The 15869-nt window shown below is 37.6% G+C and overlaps 1 protein-coding gene across 3 annotated transcripts in view; it reads left to right on the forward strand.

The window, feature by feature from the left end:
- spag9b (sperm associated antigen 9b) overlaps positions 1 to 14866 on the forward strand; it is a 56142-nt gene extending 41276 nt beyond the window's left edge. The window contains exons 15-30 of one of the 3 annotated variants that reach the window (XM_067370137.1): positions 700 to 876; positions 2203 to 2332; positions 2426 to 2518; positions 2597 to 2770; positions 2916 to 3087; positions 3174 to 3383; positions 5045 to 5228; positions 5305 to 5427; positions 7305 to 7385; positions 7481 to 7548; positions 7854 to 8002; positions 8269 to 8440; positions 9381 to 9494; positions 9572 to 9748; positions 10262 to 10378; positions 12367 to 14864. In XM_067370137.1, the coding sequence (XP_067226238.1) occupies positions 700 to 876; positions 2203 to 2332; positions 2426 to 2518; positions 2597 to 2770; positions 2916 to 3087; positions 3174 to 3383; positions 5045 to 5228; positions 5305 to 5427; positions 7305 to 7385; positions 7481 to 7548; positions 7854 to 8002; positions 8269 to 8440; positions 9381 to 9494; positions 9572 to 9748; positions 10262 to 10378; positions 12367 to 12485 (2260 nt within the window). In that variant the 3' untranslated portion in view covers positions 12486 to 14864. Of the gene's footprint in view, positions 1 to 699; positions 877 to 2202; positions 2333 to 2425; positions 2519 to 2596; positions 2771 to 2915; positions 3088 to 3173; positions 3384 to 5044; positions 5229 to 5304; positions 5428 to 7304; positions 7386 to 7480; positions 7549 to 7853; positions 8003 to 8268; positions 8441 to 9380; positions 9495 to 9571; positions 9749 to 10261; positions 10379 to 12366 lie in introns of all 3 variants that reach the window. The other 2 variants (XM_067370138.1, XM_067370139.1) reach the window with 2 other exon arrangements.
- The last annotated feature ends 1003 nt before the right edge of the window (positions 14867 to 15869 follow it).

The following is a 15869-nucleotide window of genomic DNA, read 5'->3' on the forward strand; positions in this document are numbered from 1 at the left end:
TCTAACAGAAGGTTTCAGGTACCGAAACTGAATAATCACATGTAAAATAGCACTGCGGAGTCTTCACTGTATACATTAAATATAGATTAATCCTTATTAAAGATATTCAGTCAAGAGCAGTGAGGGATTTTTCTTTGTCCTTGATGTTTGATTAACATTAAACACAGACGGCAGCAGGTTTATCAGGCTGCTGTCACTTTAAGAGCGAATGAACGGATCCAATATACTAAGACACACAAAATACAGTAAATTTTTTTAATATTATTACAATGTAAATCAGCTGTTTTCTATGTGAATATATAGTAAAATATAATTTATATCCAGTGATCAAAGCTGAATTTTCAGCATCGTTACTCCAGTCTTCAGTGTCACATGATCCTTCAGAAATCATTCTGATATGATGATTTGCTGCTCAAGAAACATTTATGATTATTAAAACGGCTCCAGAATCCTCCTGACCCCAGTCTTGTGAGCTGTAGTGTATTACAGACATTAGAGAGGGTTTGTTTGCAGTGGTCAGTTGTTCAGCATGTGGTGTCTGCACGCTTTGACCGTGGTTAGATCGGGGCAGAGCTTGGCACATTTGGGACGTGACCCCACAACCCCATAACGGTTAACCTGTGACCTCTAACTGCTGCTGCCGCTTGTGTCCGCATATGAGTCTCTGTGTCGTCTCTCTTCTCTCCCCTCGTCCCTCAGTTTCAGCAGGCTCTTCAGCTCTTCGTCCGGCGCCACAGCCAAGAAACCCGACGCGCCGGTTAACCTGAAGTACAACGCTCCCACCTCACACGTGGTCCCGTCGGTGAAGAAGCGGAGCAGCACTCTCGCTCAGCTGCCCAGTGACAAATCCAAAGCCTTCGACTTCCTCAATGAGGAGTGAGTGACTTCCTTCCTGAGAAATGCTGCATTTTCAAACACATACTTTTAAATTCATTCTCACACAAGCAGCTCATCATCCGTGTTTTCAGGTCCACACGAGCACTGTGAGATTGAGTCGCCTGTAACATGCATCGTTTATAAATCTGTTCTCAGCCAAGGTCTCCTAGCGGTTTCTGCCAAAATAAAAGCGCTGTAGATTAATGTTTGAAAGCAAAGGAATAAATATTAGCATTGTAATTGTACTTCTGTAAACAAACTGTAAAATAAAATCATGATTATTATTGTTACTAATAAATTATATTAATACATGTTTTTATTTTAAAAAGTACAATAGTAATATTTCTTTATTAATTTAATAATTTTTATTATTTAAATAAAAAATACAAATATTAATAATAATAATAATAATGTTAATTATAATTATTACTATTTTTTAATTTTCAGTACAATAGTAGTATTGCAATATAGTGTAATTTTATTTCTTGATTTGTTTAATTTTTATTATTTAAATAATGTTAAGATAAAATTATTTTCAATAATAGCAATAATAATTATTATTATTATTCATAAATGTTATTAATACATGTTTTTATTTTTTAGTATTGTTTCTTTATTGATTTTACATTTTATTATTTAAATAATAAAATAAAAATATACATTTTAATTGTAATAATAATAATTAAAAATATATATTTTATAGTACAATAGTATTATTGATATTGTATTTCTTGATTTTTATAATTTAAATAATGGTATAATAAAAATATTGTTTTCAATAATAACAGTAATAATAAAAATAATAATTATTAATAAATGCTGTTAATATATGTTTTTATTTTAAAGTACAATAGTATTATTTTTGTATTGATTTACATTTTTATTTAAATAAAATAATATAAATTTTAAGTAATAATAGTAATAATAATAATAATTACTATTTTTTTATTTTACAGTACAATAGTATTATTGCTATTTTATTTTTAGATTTGTTAAGTTTTTGGGGGTAAAATAAAAATATTGTTTACAATAATAATAATTATTAATATTTTTATAGTCCAATAGTAGTTGCAATCATTTTTAGCATTTAAATAGTAATAAAATAAATATTATTTTAATAATAATAATAATAATAATAATACTTATTTTTTATTTTACAGTACAATCGTTTTATTGCAGTTGTATTTATTGATTTGTTTAATTTTTATTATTTAAACAGTGATACAATCAAAAATAACTACATTACCAGTAATAAAACATTGTTATTGTTATTGAATAGTCATGTGGAATAGAGATTAAGTTCCTCTGTTTGCGCGTGTGCCGCAGGGCGGAGGTGGAGAGCGTGGTGTCGCGCAGAGAGCAGAAGAGAGCTCAGTACAGACAGGTGAAGGATCACGTGCAGAAGGAGGACGGCAGGATGCAGGCGTACGGATGGAGTTTACCTCCAAAATACAAGGTAACATCTCTGACTCTGAAACCGTGCTACACTGAGATACGATTATAGCTCTTAGTTTTTGTTTTTATAAAGCCGCCAAATTCTGTTTTACAGGTTTCTAATGGTGGACAAGCAGAGAGCAAGATAAAGAATCTGCCCGTGCCCGTCTACCTGCGGCCTTTAGATGAGAAAGATGCTTCCATGAAGGTGAGACTGTCCTCCGTCCGTGTCCGCTCCGGTCAGTCATGTGGTTTGACCGAGTTGATCATGTGTTTGTGTGTGTAGCTGTGGTGCGCTGCAGGAGTGAATCTGTCCGGCGGTAAGACACGAGACGGAGGCTCCATTGTGGGAGCGAGTGTGTTTTATAAGGACGTGTCTGGAGGCGAGAGCGACCGCATCGGCCCCAGGAGGAAGAGAGGCTCTCAGAGCAGCCTGGACCGACTGGAGCAGGAACTGAAGGTGAGGACCAATCAGAGCACAGAAGGAGGGGCTTCATAGAGACAGAGCGTCACTGACAGACTGGGAAGAGAGGAGCTGCAGCAATGGAGAATATGAGGAAAATGATCAATGTTCAAGCAAGCTCTTTGTTGTTGTGTGTGTGCAGGAGCAGGAGAAGGAACTGAGGCATCAGGATGAACTCTCCAGCCTGGTGTGGATCTGCACCACCACACACGCCACCTCCAAGGTCATAGTCATTGACGCCAACCAGCCCGGAAACATCCTGGAGAGCTTCTTCGTCTGTAACTCTCACGTGCTGTGCATCGCCAGCGTTCCAGGTCAGAGAACGCAACCGCTTCGTTCCACTGAGACCTTCACGAGTGCTTCTGATCTGAGCGGGTTCTGTGGTGTGTGTTTTCGTCAGGCGCTCGCGAGACGGACTACCCCGCTGGAGAGGAGCTGATCGCAGACGGTGAGGGTGAAGGGGCGTCTAAAGTCAGCTGTGCAGCCAGCGGAGTCTCTGCGGGATCTGACGGGGGGCCGGATGGCATCACGGTAGTGGGCTGCTCTACAGAAGGACCCGTGGCGATCCCTCAGACCGTCTGCACCAACTCCATGGAATCCTCTAACTTTGGTAACGCAGCCTCCGTACTAAAAACACTCACAAAGAAGTTCTTTTCCGTTCTTCGCTTAGGGGCAGAGCATGTAATATAAGTCTCTGGTGTCCCCAGAATGCATCTGTGAAGTTTCAGCTCAAAATCCCCCACAGATCATTTATTATAGCTTGTCAAATTTGCCCCTATTTGGGTTTGAGCAAAAACACGCCGTTTTTGTGTGTGTCCCTTTAAATGCAAATGAGCTCCGCTTTCCAGAAGAGGGCGGAGCTTTAACAGCTCAACAACAACAAAGCTGGAGAATCTCACGCAGCCAAAATGAGGAACGTGTTCAGCCTTACATTGTTCAAACCGTGTTGTTTTAAAATTTGCTGCATTGTTCTCAGAGGAGCTGTAGCTGTAACATTATAAAACAGTGATTTATGGCAAGAGCAATGACCCTAGAAATACTGCAATGAATAAAAGTTCTGTAAGGAATAGATGGCACAAGGTTAAAGGGGAATGGACTATATGCACGGTTACTTCCTGGTTGTGGTTAAGCCAGCTCAGGCGTTTCCGGTGAACTGTCAGCTGTTCATTCTGTAGTCGCTGTACATCGACACAAAACCATCAATGGTTGACTATTTAATGTTGTATTCATATTTTAATGCAGTTATCACATTTACCTAATTTGCCAATAAACCAGTTTTATTGATTGCGATAAAGATGAAGCTATTGGGATCGTTTAAAAACGCTGTTATCTGTAATTAGACACACACACGCATTATTTTCTCCAGCACTTCAAATGTTATTTTTAATGTGATGAACACAAACATTATCTGTTCATCCTTCTGAGATTGTCTCCATTGTAAAACCGAACGTTTAAAAATGTAGGAAATTCAACATTTGATAGAAAACACTTATTTAAAAATAAAAAAGACAATAATTACCACTTTAACCAGCAGGTGGCGGCAGAGCAGCATTTATTTGCACATATATCAGCCATTTCCTCTAATCGTTTTTCGTTGACTAAATATTAAAATAACTAGGTTTAAAAACACATTTTGTCAATGTGAAGTATGAAACACTCAGAAAATCTCCTGAAAAACAATAACTTTTCTTGTGAATGAATGACAGAAAGCGAGCGCCGCTCTCTCTTTATAATCACAGCAGCTGTCAGTCAGAGCGGCACAAGATCAGTGATTTCAGCACACTTGTGAAAACACACAGTTTATTCAATTAATTTAACTAAAGTGCACAATAAATATTTAATTTCTGAAGCTTTTTTTCACATAAAAGTGTGAAAACTGATGGTCGAATCGAATTGAGTCGAGGAGGAACACTGAGGCTCGTCTTTATTTATTTATTTTTTATGCCATCTTACGTTTGAATAACTAAATTAATGCTATTCCTGACTATTTAAGTGACTATATTCTGATTATGAACTAAGTGATGCTCAACACACCAGCACATGACTCTCACCGGACGTTCTCAAGCTGGCTAAGTTGTAAAGAACGCTCATATAGTCCATTCTGCAACATTGACACTGTCATTGAACTAAATTGAGTTGAATAATGACTCTAGTGTGTTCCGTAGAAACTACAGTTGTTGTTTTCCCGTTTATTAAGGTAAAGCTGCTTTGAAACAATCTGTATTGTATAAAGCGCTGCAGAAATAAGTAAAAGCGTGAATCTCTCGGCAGACGAGGTTTTGGGGCAGCGCAGGCAGGACGCAGTGACGGCAGCAGAAGAAGCTCTGGAGGCCACGGAAAGCACCAGCAACACGCCTGCGGATGAGAGCCAGACCGGGATCTACACCGAACACGTGTTCACCGACCCGCTGGGAGTGCAGAACAGCAGAGACACGCCGTCCAACTACACACAGAGGTCACACAGCAGAACAGCATGTCTCTCGATCTCATCAGACACTGTTGAGGCGTATTGTAACGCTCTGCTTCTGTAGGGAGTGTGATCTGGTGAAGGATGGCGTCAGCTCAGCACCTGAGGAGCAGGATCTCATGAGAGAGGAAGCCAGCAAGATGAGCAGCGTTCTGCCTACAATGTGGCTCGGAGCTCAGAACGGATGGTGAGTCCGCTGAACCGTCACTCAGTAGGGCTTTCCACACTTCACCCTGGGTCACTCTAAACCGGGGTGAACAGAACCCTTGCATTTCACACTGCTCATGATTCACCCGGGGTCACAAGCTGCTGTTTCACACGGTACATTCCTAAACCCCGGAGTCCGTGTCACTGATTGGATGAACGCAGGCTCTGTCGTTGCGCATCCTCACAGAGTTCCCACAGAGGTGGCTGCATCAGAGACAAATAGCGCATTTCAAAATGACATTATTTTATCGGCAAATCGGTTTTGAAAATGACCGATAACCATAAAAATGCTCAATATCGGCCAGGCCGATAATCGGTCGACCCGTAACCTCAAGCGCTGTTACAAACAATCAGTTTAAAAAATAAGTACAAAACCTGTCTTAACTGAAAGAAAACAAGTTGACAAAAATATTAAATCCAATATTTGATGATAAAATAGTGTAACGAGTGATTTATAAGCTTTTTTTTTTTTGCAGGCTGGTCAATATTGACCAGGAACATCACAAGTTTGACTTTGTGCCATTTTGTACAAAACTATAAGACAAATTTTCTAGTTAAACATTAAAGCACACTAGTGTGATAAACAGTGCATATTTTATGTAAAATTGACAAAATTATCCTCAAATAACGATTTTTTCACTCAAAATCTGAGGTGCATAAGTGCAGATAAATAAGGCCCATGATCCGCCGGGTTCACAGTAAATGACACAAACTCAATCTCTGCGTCTGCTCTGAGTCTGAGTCGCTTTAACGTTCATTTGGGAATGCATCATGACCCAATCATCTTCACAGACGTGTGATGAGAAGCACTAATCGACAAACAGAAGCTTTAAACACTTCCTATGATTTGATCGTGGAACTTTTGGAAAGGAAGAAGTTAAGACAGCCATAAAAATGTGTATTGTACAGTAGATTTCATGTGAAATAATGTTTTTAAATGCTCAAATTTTTTATTTTACAGTAAAATAATACAATAGCAATGTATTTTGTTTTTTTTAAGTAATTTTAATATATTTTTATTTAGTAGTACTACTACCACTAATACTAATAGCATTATTATTATTTTTTAGCCATATTGATATACAATCAAAACATTTTAAACAAAATTTACAGCCCTAAAAACAAGAAAATCTTGATTTATATCAGAAAAATCTAGGGATGCACCGATTTGAAAATGTTGGCCAATACCGATAGCCGATAATTTTTTATATTTGAAAGCCGATAACCGATATATTGGCCGATAAAGCTAAATCCAATTTTTTGTATCATCATTTTTAATAGCCTGATTACAAATCTCACCATTAAAAGCCATGTCTAACGCACACAATTATAATGTTCTCATTATTATTTTATGTATTTTATATGACAGATTTGTGCTGCACATGTTTAACTTAACTGTATTTTCCAATCATATTTTAAGCAATTCAAAACCATCATGGCGATCAGTGGGCATCTGAAGTGTCTCAGCTGAAGGAAATAATCCATTATTTATCGGCTTTAATATATTGGCCAAATTTTCTTATCTGATTACGATAACATAAAAAATTAACATATATCGGCCGATACCGATACGGCGGCCAGTATATTGTGCATCACATTTTTCCCCCTATCTAGGGGTCCCTAAAAAAATATTCAGGTTAATTGTTGATAAATGTGCTTTTTTGAATTACTAAATGTATAATAAATATTAAAATATTGAATCGGTTAGTTAGTAAAACTTACTCTCAAGCTCGGTTCAAAAATCAGCCTGAATGATTCATTAGTGATTCGATCAGAATCAGAATGTCCTGATCCAGTGTCATGGAAGTGCATCGATTGAGAACAGAGATGTGTTGATCATGTGTTGATCTGTTTCAGCGTGTACGTTCACTCGGCTGTAGCGCAGTGGAGGAAGTGCCTTCACTCCATCAAGCTGAAGGATTCCGTCCTGGGGATTGTGTAAGGAAACCGTCACCATCCGGATTCATTTACACGGTCATAAACGAAATATACATTATTATACATTATGATTTCTGTCTCGTTTCCCTCTGAAGTCACGTGAAAGGACGTGTTCTGGTGGCTTTGGCTGATGGCACGCTTGCAATCTTCCACAGAGGTGTTGGTAAGACTGATTTTTGTTCATATAAAACTAATGCAGATTTTAATAGCCGTCAGTAAAACAATATTAACATTTGCATTCACCCACACTACATATAGAGTACTGGCCAAAAGTCATGATGTTCGGAGGCGCTATTTGTTTTTAATCACACTATAAGTTTGATTAAACCATCAAAACATTGCTTTATCACCAATAAAACAACTAATTCAAGCACAAATACATAATATGCTCTTTGATAATATTTGAATAAAGGGTGACAATGTCGATTTTCCTGTAATGCCCAGAAGAAATGCTCTCTTGTGTTCCAGACGGCCAATGGGATTTGACCAACTATCACCTGTTAGATCTGGGCCGTCCACATCACTCGATCCGCTGTATGACTGTCGTGCATGACAAGGTCTGGTGCGGATACAGGAACAAGATCTTTGTGGTTCAGCCTAAAGCCATGAAGATAGAGGTAACATCTGAACCATACACTACTGTTTCTTTTGAAAGAAATTAATACTTTAATTCAGCAATAATGCGTTAAACTGATCAAAAGAATCCACACAAATCTGAAGCTGTTTCATAATAATCATAAATGTATCTTGAGCAGCAAATCAGCAAATTAGAATGATTTCTGAAGGATCATGTGACACTTTTCTCATACTGCTGTCCATGAATACCTCTTGCATGTGATAAAATCAGCGTAACACAATACCTCACTGCTTTCCTGATGTTTAGAAATCATTCGACGCCCATCCTCGTAAGGAGAGCCAGGTGAGACAGCTGGCGTGGGACGGAGACGGCATCTGGGTGTCCATTCGTCTGGACTCGACCCTCAGACTGTTCCACGCGCACACATACCAACACCTGCAGGACGTCGACATCGAGCCGTACGTCAGCAAGATGCTGGGTGAGCGCCATTATTGAAGCATTAAAGAGATAGTTCACCTAAAAATGAGTTTGAGTCGCTTTAACGTTCATTTGGAAATGCATCATGAGCCAATCATCTTCACAGACGTGAGATGAGAAGCACTAATCGACAAACAGAAGCTTTAAACACTCCCTGTGATTTGATTGTGTAACGTTTGGAAAGGAAGAAGTTAAGACAGCCATAAAAATGTGTATTGTACAGTAGATTTCATGTGAAATAACGTTTTATTGTTATTTTTTAAATGCTCAAATTTTTTATTTTACAGTAAAATAATATAATAGCAATGTCTTTTGTTTTTTTTAAGCAATTTTTTATATATTTTTATTTACTAGTACTACAACCACTAATACTAATAGCATTATTATTATTTTTTAGCCATATTGATATACAATCAAAACATTTTAAACAAAATTTACAGCCCTAAAAACAAGAAAATCTTGATTTATATCAGAAAAATCTAGGGATGCACCGATTTGAAAATTTTGGCCAATACCGATAACCGATAATTCTTTATATTTGAAAGCCGATAACCGATATATTGGCCGATAAATCTGAATCCAATTTTTTATATAATTTTTAATAGCCTGATTACAAATCTCACCATTAAAAGCCATGTCTAACGCACACAATTATAATGTTCTCATTATTATTTTATGTATTTTATATGACAGATTTGTGCTGCACATGTTGAACTTAACTGTATTTTCCTTTTTAAAGTGACTCCAATCATATAATTTAAGCAATTTAAACCCATCATGGCGATCAGTGTGCACCTGAAGTGTCTCAGCTGAAGGAAAAATACACTATTTATCAGCTTTAATATATCTGGCCGATAACAATATCGTTAAAAATGTAAATGAAAATCATTATCTCACCTTCATGTCGTTACAAACCCATCAGACTGTTGTTCATGTCACAGGCACCGGTAAACTGGGCTTCTCTTTCGTGAGGATCACCGCGCTGACGGTGTCGTGCAAGCGCCTGTGGGTCGGTACCGGAAACGGCGTCATCATCTCCATCCCTCTGTCGGAGAGTGAGTGTGATTCTAATCATGTGATCTACATAATGATGTGTAATGATGAGTAACAAGACTTTTTATTCCCACAACAGAAAGTAAAGATGCAGCAGCAGCATCAAATCGGCCAGGCGGCGCAGTCCGCGTCTACGGCGACGAGAGCAGTGATAAAGTCACGGCGGGCACGTTTGTGCCCTTCTGCTCCATGGCACACGCCCAGCTGTGTTTCCACGGGCACAGAGACGCCGTCAAGTTCTTCACCGCCGTCCCAGGTAGAATAATTCACCTAACGATAGCCAGAGGTTGTGAAATGAACTTGAGCACAAAATTGGAATAAAATTGGAATATTTATGAATAAAGCAGCGTTTTTGTTCCAGTGTGTCTGTGAGAACAAAATCAGCACTTCCTGGGAATTTGGTGCAAAATATCTGTAGTTGCTGCTTTTCTTCTCCATCATAAATGAGTTCATCTCAGAGTGTCAGACGAAACACAATAAACGCTGTCATGTGATCTTGGTGTTTGGGAACACAATCATGTGAGACGCTTCTGGAGGAATTAAACCAAATCATTCTGATGACAGACTTTCAGAACCACCAAACCAACATTTGAGATGCTCTAGATGTTCTAAATTAACAACAATCTCGCTTTGAATGCTATAATCCATAAATAAAAGATGTGAAACAACTCATTTTTTAAATTTGATTCAACATCTAGAGTCGAATCATGAGATTCGAAACGATTCCCACCCATAGTAAAGCATGCGTGATGCGTTTCCTGTTTTGCAGGACAGGTGGTTCCGTCTGCAGGTGCTGAGGCGACCGCTGACGAGTCGCCCGCGCCGGAGCTGGTGCGGTCTGTGCTGGTCATGAGCGGAGGAGAGGGTTACATCGACTTCAGGATGGGTGAGTCTGATCTTACTGATAATGAGGACCGGGCATCGACGCCCGTCTCGCATCTTAAAAGCATTCTGAGGTGCAAATACATTCTCAGAGCGCTCTTCTTCATGAGCATTTGAGCGTGCGGTTAAAAACTAGCCTAGAGCGCCATCTGCTGTCAAGATCAGAATTGATTACAGAGAGAATTTTGATGCATTTGGAAAGTCTCAGAATCAATCCAGGGATTGAGATGAATCGATTTATTGTCCCAGCCCTACTAAATATCATGTTATTTGGGGTCGCTTGAACCCACGGACTTGGCAACACTGCTCACAAGCTTGCGATTCAATTCAATTCAATTCCGATTTTGATTCACAAGCTTGCGATTCGATTCACTTCCGATTCCGATTCACAAGCATGTGATTCAATTTAATGCGATTTGATTCAGTTCAAATAACGACTCAGCAAGCTCAAGATTCAATTCAAATCCAATCTTGATTCACAAGCATGCAAATAGATTCAATTCCAATTTTGATTCACAAGCATGTGATTCAATTTAATTCCATTTCACAAGCATGCAATTTGATTCAGTTCGAATATCGACTCACAAGCTCGAGATTCAATTCAAATCCAATTTTGATTCACAAGCTTGCAATTCGATCTAATTCTGATTTCAATTCACAAGCAAGCGAATAGATTCAATTAAAATTTTGAGTCACACAATTTAGATTCAATTCTGATTTCAGTTCACAAGCAATCAAATAGATTCAATTCCAATTTCGATTCACAAGCTTGCAATTCGATATAATTCTGATTTCAATTCACAAGCAGGCGAGTAGATTCAATTAAAATTTTGATTCACACAATTTAGATTCAATTTCGATTTCAATTCACAAGCATGCAATTCGATTCAATTCAAATATCGACTCACAAGCTCGAGATTCAATTCTAATCCAATTTTGATTCACAAGCTTGAAATTTCGATTTAATTCTAATTTCAGTTCACAAATGCAAATAGATTTAATTCAAATTTAGATTCACAAGCTTGCGATTCGATTCACAAGCATGTGATTCAATTTAATTCCATTTCACAGGCATGCAATTCGATTAAGTTAAAATATCAACTCACAAGCTCGAGATTCAATTCAAATCCGATTTTGATTCACAAGCTTGCAATTCGATTCACTTCTGATTCCAGTTCACAAGCATGTGATTCAGTTTAATTCCAATTCACAAGCTTGCAATACGATTCAATTTCGATTTCAATTCACAAGCATGCAATTCGATTCAGTTCAAATATCGACTCACAAGCTCAATTCAATTCAAATCCAATTTCGATTCATAAGCTTGCAATTCGATCTAATTCTGATTTCAATTCACAAGCAGGCGAGTAGATTCAATTAAAATTGATTCACACAATTTAGATTCAATTTCGATTTCAATTCACAAGCATGCAATTTGATTCAGTTCAAATATCGACTCACAAGCTCGAGATTCAATTCTAATCCAATTTTGATTCACAAGCTTAAATTCTAATTTCAGTTCACAAGAATGCAAATAGATTTAATTCAAATTTAGATTCACAAGCTTACGATTCGATTCACAAGCATATGATTCCATTTAATTCCATTTCACAGGCATGCAGTTCGATTAAGTTAAAATATCAACTCACAAGCTTGCGATTCAATTCTGTTTTTGATTTGATATTGACTCTTTTGGATTTACAATTTGACTGAATGTCTCCACATGATGTTCATTCATGTTTATTTGCTGCTGTAACTAGATCAGTTCAACAGTGATCTGTCACACCGCATTAAAGACACAAAAACACATTTATTGACTGAGTTTTGTAATAAAATAAGAATCTGAAAGCACAAAGATGATTGAATGACAGGCACTACAAATCATGTTCAGTGAAGTTTCGTATGAATCGATTCTTGTGATTCATCAAAATCAGATGAACTGATAACATCACTGAATATGAAAGTCTGATTTCTCTTCGTATCGTGTCGCAGGCGATGAAGGAGGAGACACAGAAAACATGGACGAACCCACTCTGAAGCTGCAGCCCTTCCTGGCCCGAGCCGAGCGCAGTCACCTGATCGTGTGGCAGGTCATGGCCAATGAGGAGTGACGTCTGACGCTCTGGACCTTTTTCCCTCAGTTCTGCTTTATTTAAGATGTTTTAAGCATTGGCTTATAGTATTTCTCTCCTGCAAACCATGATTATCAGCGAAGAATGAAGTGTTCTGTTTGTTTGTGCTTCACAATGAATGAATGAAGGGTTTCTGGAGAACTCCAGCTTCGTAAACCGTTTATTTGTGGGATTTCCGCAGATTGAAAGCAATATCCTCACATGAACGTCACCAAAGGATCAGAACGTTGATTTTACAGAAGTATCTTCCACCGCGGCCATGTCTGTGTTTCGCTCGTCCGCCGTCTTTTTTAACACTAGAGCAGTTTTCCCAGGAAAGCGAGCGTGTAGATAAACGTGCAGAGACAGAGGCATATTTTTATGAGACTTTTGTACGCGTCTTTTAGACTCTACGATCTGCCGTTGTGCTTGCGTCGGTCTGCAGTTGTTGGTCCTCTCCAGGAGAGCAGAAACAACTTCCTGTCGCAAACTAGCCGTTGCAGTATTTATTTCTGTGAACCAGCCTTTGCAGTTCAGAATGTAACTCTGTACATTGAATATAAATATATAAAATACAAATATGTATATGAAACGTAGACTGCTTGATTTGATTATTTTTTTAAAGGTGATTGATGATGTAAATGAGGTAGATTGATTGGATGATCTACAGAAATGTTCCTTCACTGAGCTATGCACTGTTTTATAACGGACCGCAGGGGTGTGTGTGTGTGTGTGTCGTGTGTTATGCCGTCCCATAATCCTTCAGGTTTGTGAGAATGACATCAGCGTTACCCAGTGTCCATCCTTCTCATCTTAGCCTTAATCTATTAAACTGACGTTTTTGGGGAGCTTGCTGTGTTTTATTATGATGATGATGAGCGATTTACAAGATGATTTATAGATGCACTTAAAAGTTTGACCAAAAAAATCAAATAAGAAACTGTTAATAAAGCAAAGAAACATCCTCAAGCAAATCATTTCATTTAATAGTTTGTTCATTGCGTCTGATGGCCCATAATACACTGCACAACACGCAGAAAAATGATTTTGGATACTTAAAAATGTTTGGATTTTATTAGAAAAACTCTTTATGACATAAAAATAAATTTGATAGAATTAGAGATTTTTTTGGAAACAGACAATTGAGTTTGATTCAGTTTTGGATGAATCAGTTGAGTGAATGATTCAATGTTCGTTCACATGATGAAAGTCCGTCTGAAACGGAATCAAACGGCTCAGAAAAGTGAAATTATTTGTTTGCAGACAGATATTTTGTTATACTATATGATGCAATGAATATGCAGATATTTACACTACAGATGAATCGATTCTTCAGCACATTCTTTTGTATTACATGTTTTCTGAAATGTTGTCAGCCCCATTTTTGAGAATAGACATGAAAATGCACTATCCAAACTTAAATGATTATAATTCAAGAATGCTTATGGAGGTTTAAGTTTACTATAAATCAAATGGACTGTACTAAACATTTTATAGAAAATGTATATTTTATCAAATATGTTGTACTCTAAAATTGCTATCATATGAAAGTCATATGTCTAACCAAGTTGTGTTGCAAATTTGAAGTTGAAATAAAAAAAATTAAGTTCTTATAAGATTTTGTATAGGCGCGATTCCAAAAATAGCCACCGGGTGTCACTGACATTCTATTTTTTTATTTTTTTATGCATTCTCATGTTACAAATTGACAAATTTCTGTGCAAATATCACTTCCATCACAAAACAGTTGCCAAATATGAAACCGTGAGACTTTTCCGACGATATGTTTCCGACGATAAAGTAGCTAAAATAAATATTGTAATATGAAACCTGACACCGCCCTATAGGGGAGGAGCTCACTAAAACACTTAAAGTACTGTTTCCATGGTAATGCAACATCTGATTTCAGAAGGGTTTCACAGGCTCTATCGTAAGCTTTCGAATGATATCTATGATGATTACTAAAATATGTGATGAGAAAAAGGCAATAAATAAAAAGAGCGTCAAGCAACCCACCGGTGACACTTAATGCCTCATTTGCATATTGAACCCCTGATCTAATTAACTATGCACTCATTTACATACATTTCCAGAACAGAAATCTGAAAAATGGAAAAAGCCAGTTATGGCTTGAAGGATTTTACAGAGGGGATTTTGGATTTCTTTTTTTATCACTCCATAAATCAAAAAACAATTCGCACTGTTTTTAGGAATGAAACGTATAAATCAGGCGAATGATGTGTGAACAAACCTTCAGAATATAAATGAGAATTAAACTGCAAAGTCTGGTGTTTGTAAAGCTGCTGAAGTGGAGATTTCTGACTCAAACTCGCGACTTTAAAGAGATGGACTGATTTTTGAAATCCACAGACGCTAATAGAGTGTAATAAAATAAACACTTACAGGGTTAGTTCACACAAAAAAATTATTTCTGTCATTAATTACATGTCGCTCCACACCTGTAAGACCGTCGTTCATCTTCAGAACACAAATTAAGATATTTTTGATGAAATCCGAGAGGTATATGACTCGTCTATATGTAATCAACACTTTCAAGGTCCAGAAAGGTACTAAAGACATCGTTAAAACAGTCATGTGACTGCAATCTTAATGTTATGAAGAGACGAGAATACTTTCTGTGCGCAAAAACAAAACAAAAATAAGCACTTTATTCAACAATCTCTTCTCTTCTGTGTCATTCTCATATGTTGTTTATGTCCAGCACTTCCAGGTTCATCGTCAGAACACCGACTCATTATTGGCCGGCTTCACATGCATGCGTCATGCTGATCATGTGATCAGCTTTGGCCAATACTGAGCCGGCGTTCGGACGTAAACACGGAAGCTTCACTGCGTAAGATAATGACAGAAGAGAAGAGATTGTTGAATAAAGTGGTTATTTTTGTTTGTTTTTTCGCACAGAAAGTATTCTCGTCTCTTCATAACATTAAGATTGAACCACTGCAGTCACATGACTGTTTTAACGATGTCTTTACTACCTTTCTGGACCTTGAAAGTGTTGATTATATTGCACGGATTTCATCCAAAATATCTTAATTTGTGTTCTGAAGATAAATGAAGGTCTTACGGGTGTGAAACAACATGAGGGAGAGGAATTAATGACAGAAATTTCATTTTTGGGTGAACGAACCCTTTAAATGTGTATGTTAGATGTTTTCTTAGTCTGAAAGAGCTCATGTGATGAAAGTAAAGCAGATCTCCAAACTGAGCAGTGCATGAAAAAAACAAACAATGGTTTTGCCTGTAGTGTCCAGTAGTTCCTAGTATATGAGTAAGTTGAGAGATGTTCTTAATCTCCATGCAGGAGTCAGTGTGTGATTCTGCCACAGGAGGGCAGCAGGGAGCCGCTGCATTACTGCCTTT

This window comes from Chanodichthys erythropterus, chromosome 19, assembly GCF_024489055.1.
Source record: "Chanodichthys erythropterus isolate Z2021 chromosome 19, ASM2448905v1, whole genome shotgun sequence".
In the NCBI taxonomy this organism is placed as follows: Eukaryota; Metazoa; Chordata; class Actinopteri; order Cypriniformes; family Xenocyprididae; genus Chanodichthys; species Chanodichthys erythropterus.